Genomic DNA, 17,287 nt, shown 5'->3' with positions numbered 1-17,287 from the left:
AAGGGTACAACTATTGTTGACTTGTTTGAGGAAATCCTTGATCTGAGTCTGCCATTACACTGATATCTAAGATCTCTCTAAGCTCTAAACCTTATGTTTCTACAAGTATATTCATTGAAAGTATATCATATATACTTTTTTCCAGCAAGCTTAAAACACTCCATCCAACTCCCTACTGTCTTACTGGATTGATTGGTTTTGATAATTCCTCCTATTGGCTACAAAAAATTCTGACTTATCAAAAGGGGGAATTTTCACACATGTTGTCATTCCAAATAGATGTAATCTATAAAAAATAGCCATTCTTCTTCTTTTCAAATCAAAAGATTCAGAATGTATCCTGTCCTCTTCTGTTCCTCATGTACTTTTTCTGGTTTGAAAAGCACAGTGGGTCGAAGCCAGAGCTACACCCTGGGGCAAAAACAGTTGAATTGAGGTTGGTGACAGCAGCCCAAGAAGATAGTCTCAACATGGAAGCCTATAGAAGAAGCAATAGTCTTTCTCACCTTTATTCCACTGGGGATGAAAAGAAAGGCCTGAAGTTATGCAACAGAACTATCTGATAGAGGATGGTGAGATATGGGGACATAAACCACTTAAAAGAAGGAGAAAGCATATCTTTTGGATGTGAGCTCCTTGGGCAAAGCCTAGCTTCTGTGCCGAGCTAGGCTATTCTTGATATGTGTCCCAGGAACATTCCACGAGCTCTAGCCAGAAGCCCTTCTTGTATCTCAATCAGGAATTAGCATATGAATTTAAAGCAGCTCATCAGGAAGCTGTTTTAGGTTTACTTTAAGGGCCCAGTGTTTTTTCAAGCTATCCACAGAGAAAGAAAATCAGGAAACCACATCTGGTTCCTATATGCTCTATGGGTCAGCTAGGTGACACGTGGATAGAGTATTGGACCTGGGGTCAAAAAGACTTGCATGTATAATCCTGTCTCAGACATTTACTACCCGGGGGCAAAGTGTTAGGTTCTATCAGTTTTGCTTTCCCCATATGTAAAAAGGGAACATTAATAGCAACTACCTTCCAAGTTGTCATAAGGATCAAATGAGGTGAATGCATAAAATGTTTTGCAAAACTTACAATGATAAATGAAAGCTTGCTGCTATCGGAAATCATTATGGTCTCTTAGAAATCTAACATATGGTCCCTTAGAGGTATGTGTATGTATATGCATATGAATCTTTAAGTAAACATGGATAGGTAAACCTTTAGTTAAATTTCTTGTTTAAAAAATTATATAAATTAGTGTGCTTCTGAAAGTCAAGATGGCCATAACTCTCCCATATTCACTTCTAACCAACCATAAAATAACACCATAAAACAAGATATCATAGTCAAATTACAGAACTATCAGATCAAGGTAAAAATACTTCAAATGGCCAGAAAGAAACAAATCAAAGGACCAGCAAAACCAGCAAAAAGATGGAGTGATAAAATCTTTTAGCCTCTCCCAAATTGGAAAATTGGCAAGAAAGGTCCATCTCATTTGAATAAAAGGGGAACACAGTGCAGGATAGGAAGCATCCCAGCTAGCCAATTGCAAACCGCACCTCAGCAATCCAGTGGGAGAGCCTGAAACCTAGTGCTGTGAAGTACCCCCATGTGCCTCTCCATGGCTAGGGGAATGGGCAGATGCCAGCTTGGAGAACTGCCCCAGGCAAACAGGAAACCTCCAATGGCCAGGCCTCCCTTTGCTTCAGCATAGCCCCAATGTATGGAATAAACTGAGTGAAGACTCTCTCATAAGGATGAGGCTTCTGAGAATTATGACTTGAGATTTTGCAATAACAAGTTAAACTATAGCTAAAAAGCTGCAAGTGTTGGATTGTCTTGAATGAACTTTCCCCTCCTGTTTCTCACCAGCTCTTAATTATCATTTAAGTACTTCTTTTAAAGGCGATTTATTCTTTTGTTTCTGGGATAGATTTCTGTGTTTAGACTATAAGCCTGGACTCCCCCAGACAATGGGAAAAAAGGTCAAAGGGGATTTAGTCTTGTGTTTTGCAGTTTGTGCTTTGCACTTTTTTACTGACAAACATTTTGTCATGCGGGAGTTGCCCTTTCTCAAGAAAGATTTTAATAAACCCTCTTTTGCTTTTCTTACTCTGAGAGTCTCTGATTGTTTTCATGGTCGAGGCTGTCCCACACATCAGGCAAATAGATAGACACCAATCCTATCAGTGCCTAAGCAAATAGGCAGCTACCAGCCCTAGGCCAGCCACATGCTTCTGTGTAGCCTTAGGGAAACAGAAACACTCTATTAGCCTGGGCCCCAGGACCAAGAAACCTGAAACAGTACTCCTTCCACACTGGGAGCAGAGGTAAATTTGTTTTTCAAGCTTAAATTTAAAAGAAAGTAAAAGAGCCTCTCCCTGCCACCCCACCCCAAAAAAATGAGAAAAAAAAAAAAAAAAGAAAGAAAATCTGACCATAGCAAATCTAACAGAGAAGATAGATACAAACTCTGGGGAGGACAACACTGTCAAAACATCTATGGGGAAAGCCTGGAAGAAAAATGGGAATTGGTCTCAAGTCCAAAAAAAAGTCATGGAAGAGCTCAAAAATGATCTTAAAAAATTATATAAGACAGATACAAAAAAAATGGGAAAAGAAATGAAAATGATATAAAAGAATTATGAAAAGGAGTCAATAGTTTAGAAAAAGAAAACCACCACTTGATAGAACTAGCCAAATGGAAAAGGAAATATAAAAACTGAGGAAAACGACTCCTTAAAAGTTAGAACTGGGCAAGTAAAAGCTAATGACTATGAGGCATAAAGAATCAAACAAATTCAAAAGAATGGGGGAAAAAAAGGAAAAAATGTAAAATACTTCATTAGGAAAAAACCCAACAAATCAGGAAAAATGATCCAGGAAAGACAATGTCAGAATCACTAGACTACCTGAAAGCCATAATCAAAAGGAAGACCCAGACATCATCTTTCAAGAAAATATAAAGGAAAATGCTCTGATATCCTGGAATCAAAGGGCAAAATAGGTATTGAAAGAATCCACAAATAAATTCAGGAAAGAAAATCCAAAATAAAGTCTCCAAAGAATATCATAGTCAAATTACAGAACTATCAGATCAAGGTAAAAATACTTCAAATGGCCAGAAAGAAACAAATCAAATACTGAAAAGCAACAATCAGGATTACACAAGACTTAGAAGCTGCAACATTAAAGGACTGGAAGTGAAGGAACATAATATTCTGAAAAGCAAAAGAGCTAGGACAACAACCTACAATCACCTACTCAGCAAAATTAAGAATAATGTCTCAAGGGAAAGAATGGTCATTAAGTTAAATGGAAAAATTTCAAGTTCTCACAAGGAGAAGAGCAGAATTGAACAATTTGATCACCAATATCAAGACCTACAAGATGCCTAAAAGTATTATTAGAAGGAATATACATAGAGAGAGTACAGTTTTAAAGTAAATTGGAGGGAATGACATAAAAAATAAGGGATGAGAAAGGGGAGTACATTGGTTGCAGAAAGAAGGAAGGGGTAGAATGGGATAGATTATTTCACACGAAGAAGCACAAAGCACTTATTACAGTGGAGTAAAAGATGGAAAGTTGGGCAGTAGGCATCACTTGACTCTTACTCTCATCAGTATTGGCTCAAAGAAGGATTGGTATACACAATGAGTTGAATACAGAAATATGTTACCTGACAGGAAAGTAGGAGATGAGATTAAGTAAAGGTGGGAAAGGAGAGGGGGAACTAACAGAAGAGAAGGCAGAAAAGAGGAAAGGGTAAAAATGATGTAAACTGTGTCCCTTTTAATTTTCGGGGGGGGCCTGATGTAAACTGTGCCCCCTTTAATCTGGGGGGGAAGGGTTGGATAGGAACCTTTGGGGGAAGGATGCTCTTGGGTCTCCATAGTCCCAGCCTCTGGGAGGGGCCACACCCATTCTTAATGGAAACTTCCAGATAAGTAATCTCATTCAATTGTAAATCTCAGGTGAACAGCTCTCCAGCTCAGGGACAGGACAAACCCAATAAAAGTGAAGGCCTGTCAATCCATCTCAGCTAATTCCTAATCTGGAGTTTGCCCGCTAAGAAAGCTTTTTTCTTAGCGTAAATAAACCCATTCTTGCCACAAATCTTGCAAACGGAAAAAGAACAGGAAGAAAAAATAGAATTGAGGGAAATATACAGTTAGAAATCCTAACTGTGAATGTGAATGGGATGAACTCTCATAAAATGGAAGGAGAGTGGATCAAAAACCAGAATCCTACAAGTGTGTTTCTTATAACACACTTGAAGCAGAAAGATATACATAGAGTAAAGGTGAGGGACTGAAGCAGAACCTATTAGATAATTTAGATTTTTTAAATTAAAAAGCATTTGCACAAACAAAACTTAATAAAACCAAGATTAGGAGAAAAACAGAAAGCTGGGAAACAATCTTTACAGCAAATGTCCTGGATAAAGGCTTCATTTCTCAAATATATTGAGAACTGGGGGGGGGGGGGGGGGGGCAGCTAGGTGGTGCAGGGGATAGAGCACCAGCCCTAAAGTCAGAAGGACCTGAGTTCAAATATGACCTTAGGACACTTAATACTTCCCAGCTGTGTGACCCTAAGCAAGTCACTTATCCCCAATTGCCTCAGCAAAAAAACCAAAAATATATATATTGAGAACTGAGTCAAATTTATAAGAATACAAATCATTCCCCAATTGATAAATGGTCAAAGAATAAAAACAGGTAGTTTTCAGATGAAGTAATCAAAACTATCTATAGGCATATAAAAAAGAGCTCTAAATCTGATTTCTGTGGTACTACCTCACACCTACCAGATTGGTTAATATGGAAAAAAGGATAGGGCAACCAACCGTTTGATTTAGCAAAACCATTCCAAGATCTGTGTGACAGAGATCATAAAAAAGGGAAAACGACTTACATATGCAGACATATTTATATCAGCCCTTTACATGGTGGCAAAATATTAGAAACTGAGGGGATGCCCACCAACTAGGGAATGGCTGCTGAACAAGCTGGAGTATATGAATACAATGGAATACTATTGTGGAATAAGAAATGATGAACAAGCAGATTTTAGAAAAACAAGGAAAGACTTGTAGGAAGGGATCCAAAGTGAAATAAGCAAAACTAAGGAAACATTGTACACAGTATCAGCAACATTGTGTCACGATCAACTCTGAATGATTCAGCTTTTCTCAGTAACACAATGATCTAATTTCAAAGGATTCAAGAAGGAAAACACTATCCACATCCAGAGAGAAGTGACAGACTCTGAATGCAGATTGAAACACGTTTTTTTTTTTTCACTTACTTTATTCTTTTTATGTTTTTTTTTCTTTTTGATCTATTTCTTTTTTTGCAACTGTGACTAAAATGGAAATGTGTTTCACATAATAGCACATATATAACATTAAATCGCTACAGGCAATTTTAAGAAAAACCTTTGGATCAATATGACTAAGATGACATATAATAGGAATGAATGTAAAGTCATAAACTTGAGTTCAAAAAAACCACAACTATAAGAACCATGTCTAGAAAAATGTTATTTTATTTTATTTTTTTAATCTGGAGATTTTAGTGGGCTACAAGCTCAAGAAGAGGCAACAGTATAATATGGTGGTCAAGAAAACTAATGGAATTTTAGATTATACTAAGAGAAACATAATGTTTAGAATTAGTGAGTGAATGAGTCAATCAAGAAGAATGTATTAAGTACCTACTATGTGCCAGGAATTGCCCTGAGCTCTTCAGGAATGCACAGTCTTATTGGAGAGACAAATGAAAACAATTAGGCACGAAGATGATGTATATAAGGTAAATTGGAGATACCCCCTGTATTTTGCCCTGATCAGAGTACAAATTTGAAATACAGTATTCATTTTTTCAGTGCCACATTTGAGGAAGGACACTGATGAACTAAAGAGTTTTCAGAGGAAGAATAATAGGTGGCTAAAAAGTTTCAAGATCATGTCATATATGTTTCAATTGGAAGAATATATAATCTGGAGAAGAGAAGAATTAGGGGAATCTGCTATACATGTTAAATTATATTGAATAATAAATAAAATTTCTCCCATTAGGCATTGTCACCTGGTCATGAAGTACAAATTACATCACAAGACTCAAGAAATAGGTTCTGTCCATTTTCAGAAAAGAAAAGAAAAAAGGTCAAAAGGAAAAGCAAAGATTCATATTGGACAAAAGCCGTCCAATTCTTCCCAGGAGATGTTTGGTCAAAGGAAAGGTTCATGCAGATCTTGTTAAAAGCTACTTTCACAGAATAGTAGCCATTTGTCACCAGAATACACTTACATCCATCAATGGCTCAATGAAGACACAGGTTTTATAAGTTATAATGAGCCTAGCAGTGCATATACTGGGCACCATTAACAATGCAAAAGAAGTACATGATGTGGTTCTTGTCTGCAAATCTAATTGTAATTTAGCATCAGAGACAGATCTAGTAACAAATGCAAAATAATGACATAGTCATGTAGGATGGATGTCAGGTTTCCCCAGACAATGTAATTTTTCCGCCTGAGGCAACTGGGGTTAAGTGACTTGCCCAGAGTCACACAACTACAAAGTGTTAAGTATCTGAGGTCACATTTGAACTCAGGTCTTCCTGACTTTAGGGACACTGAGCCACCTAGCTATCCTGACAATGTAATTTAAAAAAAAAAAACATTTTTTATATCTGATATTTTATTTTTCCCCACATTTAAAACAAGTTTTTACATTTGTTTTTTAAAACTTTGAGTTCCAGATTTTTTTTCTTCCTCACCATCTTTACTCCCCCCCATTAAGAAAGTACATGTGAAGTTGTGCAACATATTTCCATAAAAGTCATATTGTGAAAGAAAACACAGAAGGGATACATTGCACAGTCGCTAGAGTACCCAAGTCAAGAGTCAGAAAAGTGGGAGTTCATCTACTGTTTTACATTCTTAGGAGCTATGTGACCCTAGGCAAGTCATTTAACCTCTAAAATTTAGTTTTCTCATATGTAAAATGGAAATAATAATGGCACCCATCTCCAGGGTTCTGAAGGTTTTGTGAACCTTCAAGTGCTATAGAATAAAATTTTATTCTAGTAGGGAAAGCCTTTCAGGTATGGTGGGTCAGCCTAGGCAAAGGTGCACAGGCAGGGAATGGAATGTGGTATAAAGGCAAATTTTACTTTTTTGTGAGAGGACAGTTTGCGGGAATGGAGGGTGCTTGAGGAAGGATAATATGAAATGTCCACAAAGACAGACTGGAGTTGGATTGTGAATAGAGTTTTTGAAATGCCTCCAGTAAAATCTTGTGACCTAACATAGTGTGGGGAAAGCCAAGGAGCCTTTCCAGTAGCAGCACTTGTGTTTTTGAGGCATCTAAATGGCAAAAGTGTATAGAGTGTTGGACTTGGGAGTCAGAGAGACTTGAAGAAGAATCCTGCTTCAGACTCTTGGGTGGCTGTGTGATCCTGGTTAAGTCACCTAATGTCCTGCCTCAGTTTCCTTATCTGCAAAATGGGGATAATAATGGCACTTTCTTCAAAAGACTGCTGCTTAAAGTGAGATATTTGTAAAGTGCTTCACAAATCTTAGCAATCTATATAAATGCTTAGAGTCAGACTTCTGTATTGCTACTCCACTTCTTCCTCTTTGACCCAAAGCACTAACAGGGAGAGAGATCTCACAGAGATAATTAACGAGGTGTAATCCCCAAATGCCTTGTACTTGGTTTCATGGTACATTGCATGGTCTTTCCCCCCCTAGATTTATTTGCCTGATCGAGGTTTGCTTAGGCTAACATTAAAAATAGCTGACATTCCTTAAGCACATTCCAACTGGGTGGTGGTGGGAATATGACCCAGAGTGTGCGAGGTTGGGGAGAGAGGCTAGTCCCAAAACACAATGCGGCAAAGCCCAAACCTCCGGCTCTGAGAAGTTCTGATTAAGCTCAGCACACTAAGTAGAGAATAAATGAAGTAGGTACACAGGTTTATGAAGTTTGTAACCAATGTTTTAACTAGGTCTCTATTAACTGAGTCCACAGCAGGCAAAAACAGCTAATAAACAAATATTCTATTTATCTCTCAGTCATAAAGGGGGGGCAGGGGAGGTGAAAGTTGGTTAAAGTAAGCTTTTATGCCTTGCTCGTGGATATTTTCATATGAAAGTTTTCTTTAATCTTGGCTTCCTGGTATGAAATTCAAGATTTTTGTAATCTGAATATACTGTGAAATTTTTAAGTACTGTGAACTCTAGACAAGGTTTCCTATGTTCCAGGAACAAGCTCTAAACTAAACAAAAAAAAAAACCAATAACTTTTCAAACCCAAGAGTAATCAGAAGGGTAACTAATGAATTTTCTAATTGTCCTCCTTTGCTTAAAGTACCTGTGTGTGTGCCTCTGTGTGTATGTGTATGTACTGAAGGAGGTGAAGGTGTTTAATTTGGAAAGATATAGCAGAACATGATATGCTTATTGAATTAATTAAAGATCAAACTAAATTAATAAACAAATATATTTATATATACAAACATGCCACATACATTGTGACATGTTTATTTTATGCCTGTTTATTTATTGCAGATCTGACCACTCAATTCTTCCTTGATCGGCGACACTGGTTGGGGAGAGAATTTGTTGGGGGTGAGGAGAAATCCTCAGAAACTTTCGATAGCACATGGATAAACTCATGGAGTACTTCCAGACTGCAGCTGTTTCTGAATAGTCTCAAGGCCTTTCTTCCCAGCCCAGGACACTGCAACCTAATCAGTGGCTCAGAGTATTTTTTTATTTCCTGGAAGAGAAAGAGTAAGTGGGAAAAGACAGAGAGGGTTGTGTGGGGCATTCACAGGGGCCTTCTGAAGCCAGCTCGGATCTCTTAAAGGCTGGTTGTCTAATTTTCAATGTGAGCATTTACCCTTAAAAAATCAGCAAATGCTACAAATCACAGCACACATGTATTGTTGTGTTCATTGTCTTAACTTGAGAGAGTCCTGGAGAACGTGTTCATAATGCAGGTTAAACTTAACAGTGTGCCTGGTTTTCTGGAGAGCCAGATAGTAACCCTTTTCCAGCGTGCTCCTGAGCAGTCAGTGTTGCAGAAGGCATGTGGTAGGCAAAGCATCAAGGGCATAAAATGTCTGAGCACCCACAGAACAGCAACCTGAGGATGAAGCTGCGGGTGCGTCTTCAGGCGGTTCCAGAGTTACAGAATCTCAAGGGAAAGGGGCACCAGAAGCCACAGAATGTGGCCTGTTACCCAAAGGAATCCTGGCTCCAGCATTCTTCGGAAGCCTTCAGGCTTAAAAGCCCTGCACCAGGAGCCTCACACTTGTATTTGGGTGGTCCTGAGCACTTTACTTACCCACTGCCTGCCTCAGTTTCCTCATCTGTAAAATCAGGGCAGTTGGACTCAGTGGACTTTAAGGTCCCTTTCCTCTCTACCTCTGGAGGAGTACCTCCCTCCCTATCTGTTCTTTCTATCTTAGGGAGACAGCAAAATGCAATTAAAAAAATACTGAAGAAGAAGAAGAATGATGTGGCTAGCATTTACTTAGCACCTTGAGGTTTACAAAGCACTTTATATATATCATTGGTCCAATGATTATATAAAGAAAATATTCATATAATAATGAAAAGAGCACCAGGTTCTGGGTTCAAAGGACTTGGGTTCAAATCCTACCTTAGATGCAATATTTGTGATTTTAGGCAATTCCCTCAATTTCCCCAGCCCTCCCTAAAAGGAGAGGGTTGGACTAGAGGTCTCCAAGGTCTCTTACAGCTCCAGCTCTAGAGTCCCTGTCCATGCCAGGCTGCGGGGTAGAGCAGTCACCTGCACACTATCAAATGCTAATCTTCCCCAGACAACCAGGTCATTTCTAGGGTGAAATGACCAAGCTAGCCTGCCTGTCTTCCTTCCTTTCTTTCTTTCCTCCCCTCTTTCCTCCCTCCTTTCCTTTCTCTCTTCCTTCTTTCCTCTCTCCCTCCCTTATTTCCTTCCTCCCTCCCTTCTTTCCTCCCTTCCTTCCTTCCTCATTTACATATAAAGAAACTGAGACACTGAGTGTGAAGTGGTTCGCCCATTATCATTCAGGTAGAAATATCTCTGAAACAGGTTTATGACCCAGGTCTACCTGACCTGAACTCCAGGATTCTGACTATTGCTCTTGAAATCTAGAACCATGTCTGTTTGGTTCCTTTCTTTATTGAGCAGTATATGCCTTCCTTCTGAGTGAAAATGGATCTCTAAGCTGGAAGCCCATGCTGTTGGCTAAGGGAATCTCTTCTATCCACTTTCCAGGGTGTTCTTTAGTGTACTGATTAAACAGACGCAGGGTACGGTCTGTGAAGTTGAAGACATTCCTCCAGCCAAAGTGTACCGTGTCTTTAGGCTGATCCTGCTGAGGCCCATTAGAGAGAAAGTTGAGAATGACTTCAGCTGTGATTCCTTCCCCATCAAGCTGTCTGTTCACAAAGCTTTTCACTGTTGGATTCTCCAGAGTATCCTAAGAAAGAAACAGGAAAAACATGTTGGGAATTTCTATAGCATTTTTGCCCCTATATCCTAGATTTTGATATAGATGGGACTTTAGAGGTTCTCCAATCTAATACTCTCACTTTTTCTTTTCTTTTCTTTTTTTTTTATTTTAAATTTTTATTTAATAATTACTTTATATTGACAGAATCCATGCCAGGGTAATTTTTTTACAACATTATCCCTTGCACTCATTTCTGTTCCGATTTTTCCCCTCCCTCCCTCCACCCCCTCCCCTAGATGGCAAGCAGTCCTTTATATGTTGGATATGTTGCAGTATATCCTAGATACAATATATGTTTGCAGAACCGAACAGTTCTCTTGTTGCGTAGGGAGAATTGGATTCAGAAGGTATAAATAACCCGGGAAGAAAAACAAAAATGCAGATAGTTCACATTCGTTTCCCAGTGTTCTTTCTTTGGGTGTAGCTGCTTCTGTCCGTCATTTATCAAGTGAAACTCAGGTCTCTTTGTCAAAGAAATCCACTTCCATCAAAATATGTCCTCATACAATATCGTTGTCGAAGTGTATAATGATCTCCTAGTTCTGCTCATTTTACTTAGCATCAGTTCATGTAAGTCTCGCCAGTCCTCTCTGTATTCATCCTGCTGGTCATTTCTTACAGAACAATAATATTCCATAACATTCATATACCACAATTTACCCAGGCATCCTCCAATTGATGGGCATCCATTCATTTTCCAGTTTCTAGCCACTACAAATAGGGCTGCTACAAACATTTTGGCACATACAGGTCCCTTTCCCTTCTTTAGTATTTCTTTGGGATATAAGCCCAATAGAAACACTGCTGGATCAAAGGGTATGCACAATTTGATAATTTTTGGGGCATAATTCTAGATTGCTCTCCAGAATGGTTGGATTCGTTCACAACTCCACCAACAATGCATTTTAGTGTCCCAGTTTTCCCACATCCCCTCCAACATTCATCATTATTTTTTCCTGTCATCTTAGCCAATCTGACAGGTGTGTAGTGGTATCTCAGAGTTGTCTTAATTTGCATTTCTCTGATCAATAATGATTTGGAACACTCTTTCATATGGGTGGTAATAGTTTCAATTTCATCCTCTGAAAATTGTCTGTTCATATCCTTTGACCATTTATCAATTGGAGAATGGCTTGATTTCTTATAAATTTGAGTCAGTTCTCTATATATTTTGGAAATGAGGCCTTTATCAGAACCTTTAACTGTGAAGATGTTTTCCCAGTTTGTTGCTTCCCTTCTAATCTTGTTTGCATTAGTTTTGTTTGTACAAAGGCTTTTTAATTTGAAGTAATCAAAATTTTCTATTTTGTGATCAGTAATGGTCTCTACTCTCACTTTTTCGATGAGGAAACTGAAGCTCAAAAAAATGGAATGACTTGGCCAAAGTCATGTAGGTAGAAATTATCACTGGGGATATGAATCAAGATCACACAAAAGGACTTTCTTACAACTTTAGGAATGACTTCTTTCCTCTCTCTACCTTTCTTTTTCTTTCTCTCTTCCTTCTTCCTCCCTTCTGTTCTTTTATTCTTTCTTCCTTCCCTCACTAGTTTTTCTTTGTTCCTTCTTTTGTTTGTTTGTTCCTTCCTCCCTTCCTTTTCTTCTTTTCTTTCTTTCTTTCTTTCTTCTGTACCCCTATTATCTTTGCACTAGTTCTCAAGTTTCTCCCCAGTTCACAGTGTTTAAGGACAGAGATATCCAAACCCTTTATCAAATAAGCACATTTTATTCTAGATTTTAGCAGGCAGACTTAACACACTGTTGTGCCCATGAAAGAGAATTTTACACCCAAACCTTCCATAAGCAGATCCATCAACACCCAGCTACCAGGTACTGCTCACAATGTGATAAATTTTCTAGAGATCTTCTCTATGTCATTTTTTTCTCAACCCATCCAAATATAAGGGAATTGACAATCCTTTCCAGGCAGAGCTGGACACCTACAAAAACCAAACCCTTTGCAGGTGCAGCCCTCCCAGACTCCCTATGAGAGTGGTCAGATTGAATAGAAGTCTCTTTGGGGATGATTGAAGGCTCCCTGAGTCTGTATGAGTCAAGGCAAAGACCTTGGGATTCCCCTCTTGATATGAACATTCTGTTTGGATATTCCCTTGGCATTCAAGTCATATATTTTCTTTCCAAAGTAGGAGACTTCAGCTGTATGCTCTTTAGTTTCATAAATTATAAGACCAGAGATCTAGAGCTGGAGACCAACCCCCTCCTTTTACAAATGAGGAAACAGGCCCAGGGAAGCTCAGTGCCTTGCCCAGAGTCCCACGGGTGCTAAGGAGCTGAGGCAGGATTCCAGACCTTCCTGAATCTCTCTTATGCCTAGAGCTCTCTCCCTCTCTGTCTCTGCCTCCTGACTTCCCAAGCTTGCCTCAAGTCAATGAATAGCGAAGTCGCTCCTGGTCCTACCTCCCTTAGTGCTTTATCCTCTGTCTGCTGTCTGTACTCGGCTGTCTCCTTTTCTCTCCCCATTAGACTGGGAGCTCCTCGAGAGCAGCCCATCTTTTGCCTTTCTTTGTATCCCCAGCACTGCGCACGGTGCCTGGCACACAGTGGGTGCTTAATAAATGCTTGGAGGCTTGACTACACCACGCTCCCTGGATCCCACACCATCACAGAGTTGGAGGAGGGGCTGTGCTTGCTACATTTCTGCCTTCATGCTAAAACCTGAGGAAGTCTTTCTTGTGAAATGCAGAGAATTTCATCCTTATCTGCCCCCTCCCAGACCCTCCCTCCCAGAGGCCCTCCCCCACGTACTCGGATCATGGCCATCTGGGTGCTCTTGTCGAAGAAATGCCAGATCTGGGGCCCCACTTCTTCCCAAGCCTTGAGGAACTGCCGAACACGCGCCAGCTCTTCAAAGGTCGAGTTGGCCTGAGAGACAAGGAGGGACAGACAGACAGACAGAGGAGCAAGGGTGGAGAAGGGAGAAACAGGGAGCACGAGAGTCTGCTTTGTGCTTTCTTACATCCCATCGGGGCAGTCCTAGCTTTCCCCAGAAGAGTTTTGCTCTTCGGCACTGAGCCGAAGGTTCCTCGTCTGCGGAGGATTCTCAGAGCAGCCACTGACAGGAACCATTGCTTTCTTGCCGTGCATGAGATGCCCACGGTGTCATTGTCTCCTGCACTCTCTGAAAACTTCTGCTTTCCCTCTGTTAGGGAGCTGGTTCCTCCCCTTCCCTTCTCAATTCTGAGCCCTCCTCAAGCAGCCAGGGCAGACCAAGGGGCCAGCTGACCTCGCTGATGGTGGGAAGGGAGAGCGAGCCCAGGGCTCTGTCTGGGAGAGCCCGTCACTGATGGAGATTCTCAGCCTGGGACACCGTGACAAGGACAATTAGGGGTCCTGGGGGGCCCGCCAGAAACAGAACAGAAAAACAGAAGCAAAAAAGCCTATCCTCCTGAGGGACCCAAGACAAGGAGGCATGAGGGTTGAAGAGAGAAGAGGCTTACATGCTTTAATATCTTATGAACAGCAGGAGAATCTGGAGTAAAAAGGATTTTCCCCATCAGCAAGGGCTTTGCTGCCCTCCAGGCTATTTTAGTTAAAGGGTTTGCTTCCATGTTCTGGATCAATGAATTACAAAAAGATGCTGCAAAGAGAGAAGACAGGGTTAATGGAGTAATATCCGCTCTGCCCCAAAGCTTTTCACCAAGCACTGTCATGATCACGTCCAAGTCCCATTCACTCAGAACTGGAGGCCTGGACAAATAAGCCAAGCTAACAAGCTGGGCTCACACCATAACAAGGTCATCATTAGGAAGTAACCAAATGCCCCAGGACAGCTCAATCAAGACTTTTTCACTAGAGATGAAAGCTGGGGCTTACCCGTTATATTTCTTTTCTTATTTTTTCTTTCTTTCTTTCTTTTTCCTTTTTTTCCCCCTGAGGCAATCAGGGCTAAGTGACTTGCCCAGGCTCATACAGCCAGTAAGTGTTAAGTGTCTGAGACCAGATTTGAACTCAGGTCCTCCTGACTTCAGGGCTGGGGCTCTATCCACTGAGCCGCCCAGCTGCCCCCCTGGTATATTTCTTACTTTAGAAGAGAAGAACTGAAAAGATTGCTGATGATTAGGCCAGGAGGCAAAGGGCACCATCCCCCAGGAACAGGAGGTACAGAGCCCAGGAACAATACAAAGACTGACAACTGAAGCCATCCTTGATTTTTCCATCAGTTCTGTGGCTCCCTTCCAAGCTTCTCTGAGCCACCTTTTACCTATTGCCTGTGTGTCTTGGGTGGATCTGGTTGTGTGGACATTAGAAGATAGGCTCCTTAAGGGTAAGAATAACTGGGGGGCATTTTTCACCTTTCCTTATAACTACGATATTTTCCACATCGCCTGGCACACAATAACTGCTTCCTGACTTGGTTTGACTCGATGCTGTTGTCAGTGTGGCAAGGCTGGCGTAAAGCTGGCACCTCTCCCTCTGCCTTACTTTATTTCTTAGCTCATGCCAATCTGTTGTTACAAGAGCCAGGGTAGGAAAAGTGAAGGGTGGGGACAGTTCCCTGGCAGCGCCTTGGCATCTAGAAAGTTAGACAGGGCTGCACACACACATCTCCCTTGCATTGTGCTTGTCAAAACACTCACAGTCACGTTGACTTGCCAGGGCCCTTCCAACCTGAGCTTTGCTTGAATTGCTGGCCTGCTTCCCAATTTCTTTCAACTTTTCGTTTAGAATTTAACCCTACTTCAAACAGATCAGAGACCAATGTCCCCTCTGTTTTTCTCAACCAAGTCTTGGCCGAGTCCATGGCTTACGCTCAAATAACTCCACAACTGCTATCTTCTCATCAGTGGGAAAATAGAAGCCCCTCTTTCCCACCCTCACCTGCCCCAACAAAGGTGAAGCCATTTGACTGTGGTCACTCAAGGAAGTCACTGTATTCAGGTCAAAACAGGATTCCCACCCATAGCCCAGGAGTGTCCAACAACCTGATGAGGAGTCACCCAGAGACCTAAAAAAAAACTTACTTGTCCTTTTATCATAAGAATAGACAGGATCTTTTCTGGAAGGATCTATGCCTAGGAAGGCTTTGTAGTTGTTGTCTTCATACCAGTTAAAGGAAAACACTCTGGAGCCACCCCCCTCTGGGTAACCACACAGGAGCTCAGAGAGGATCCTCATCAATTGGCTAAATGACTCCAGCTCCCCGTTCTGCAGGAGAGGTCTAGTTACCCACAGCAGGTCCTGGACGCTTGGCCGCTCGGCTAGCTGTGGAAGAACAATGGCCCCAAATTAGTAAAAATAATAACTGACATTTATGCATCATTTCCAGTTTTGAAATGGATTCTTGATAATATTTAATAACATTTATATAATTATCACAATATTCATCTACATGTTACAATTACATAATTTAAATGTACAAAGATTTAGTAGGGCATATTTAAAACCTAGCAATCAATATCAATAACTAAACTTGCATAGTAACTATAAACTTTTTAATTAATTCAAGTATCATGACAATTTTTCATTTACTCTTTCTATGCAGGAAGAAAGTATTTAACAAGTACCTACTATGTGCTAAGTTCTTTAAAAATATTTTCTCATTTGATCCTCACAACCACTTTGGGAGATATTATTATGCCCATTTTACAGCTGAGGAAACTGAGGCAGAGGTTAAGTGACTTGCACAGGGTCACACAAGCAGTAAGGCCAGAGGTAGGAATCAAATGCAAGTCCCTCCTAAGTCTTAAGCTCAGTGTTTCTTCCTGAGTAAGAGCACTATAGTTCTGGAGCTGGAAGGGGGCAGATTTTCCATCTAACCCAAATATCCTCCTTACACAGATGAGGAGAATGAACATGGGGAAATGAGAACAAGAACACAGGGAATGGATTTGAATCCAAATCTTGTGACTCCAGATCCCGGCTTCCTTCCCCTGCATTAAGTTAAGTTGAGTCCTGTATACCAAGTTGCTTCATTAGCCAGCAGAGTCAGAGCTAACAAAGGCGGCAAAGGATAGTCCTTTAGGCAGCAAAAATAAAGGCAGACTGATGTGCCCAGAGGAATGGAGGAAGCCGGGAGTGTGGGCGAGGAATGGTATCCACTCCTGGACCTAAAGAATCTATTAATACTCTCCTTCTCTTCCTTCAATTCCCCTTGTTTGTCTTTCCTGGAAATGTGTCTGGTGGGCTACGGGAGAGCTGATGGGGACTCTTGGTCTATTCAGCATAAGGAGAAGTCTATAATGTCTTCTTTAGGAAGGAGAAGAGCCTCCACAAGAAAGGTGGTACTGGACAGCCCAGGCCACCTAAGCACAAAGCTTTCAGATTGGAAAGAGTAGCCCCCCCAAGAAGCAATCTCATACATTGTGATCTTTTGGCTTCTCTTTTGCTTTGCTGAGATCTTGTAGGAAATGAAGAAGTAAACTGGAGGGAGAAAACTCTCAGGCCTACTGAGAAATTCTTTTCTCTGAGAGTCCAGGATTAAATTCAGCATATGACCCCCAGAAAGTTTGTTCTTTTTGTGTCTCTGTCTTCTCTCTCTCTTTCTCTCTCTCCTCCCAAACTTTTCGCATCCTGCCTCCCCTGTTCTTTGTCTCTTTATTTTATCTCTCATTATCTTCTCCTTCCCTCATCTTCCCTCTTCTTCCTTTCCTCTTTTTCCTTCCCACTCTCTCTCTTATTCCCCCACTCTTCTCTCTCTCTTCTTCCCTTTTTGTCTCCTCTCTCTCTCTCTTCCCTTCTGTTTCAGAACAACAAACCACCATAATCTGAAGAAGAGAGAGCTACCTTA

At 40.8% G+C, this 17,287-nt stretch overlaps 2 protein-coding genes across 2 annotated transcripts in view; one reads left to right on the top strand and one right to left on the bottom strand.

Moving 5' to 3' along the window:
- The window catches only part of ABCD3 (ATP binding cassette subfamily D member 3), a 609,690-nt gene that overhangs the window by 152,817 nt on the left and 439,586 nt on the right, over positions 1-17,287 (top strand). The gene's annotated exons all lie outside the window — the stretch shown is intronic.
- Positions 1-17,287, bottom strand: part of LOC127561265 (retinal-specific phospholipid-transporting ATPase ABCA4-like) — a 76,435-nt gene that overhangs the window by 33,947 nt on the left and 25,201 nt on the right. Inside the window, exons 4-6 of the mRNA XM_051996557.1 lie at positions 15,522-15,762; positions 13,517-13,587; positions 13,306-13,422 (exon numbers count right to left, since the gene is read on the bottom strand). Coding sequence (XP_051852517.1) covers positions 13,306-13,422; positions 13,517-13,587; positions 15,522-15,762 — 429 coding nt within the window. The remainder of the gene's footprint in view (positions 1-13,305; positions 13,423-13,516; positions 13,588-15,521; positions 15,763-17,287) is intronic.

This window comes from Antechinus flavipes, chromosome 4 (genome assembly GCF_016432865.1).
Source record: "Antechinus flavipes isolate AdamAnt ecotype Samford, QLD, Australia chromosome 4, AdamAnt_v2, whole genome shotgun sequence".
NCBI classification, from domain to species: Eukaryota; Metazoa; Chordata; class Mammalia; order Dasyuromorphia; family Dasyuridae; genus Antechinus; species Antechinus flavipes.
This window is presented reverse-complemented; position numbering and strand designations above follow the sequence as displayed.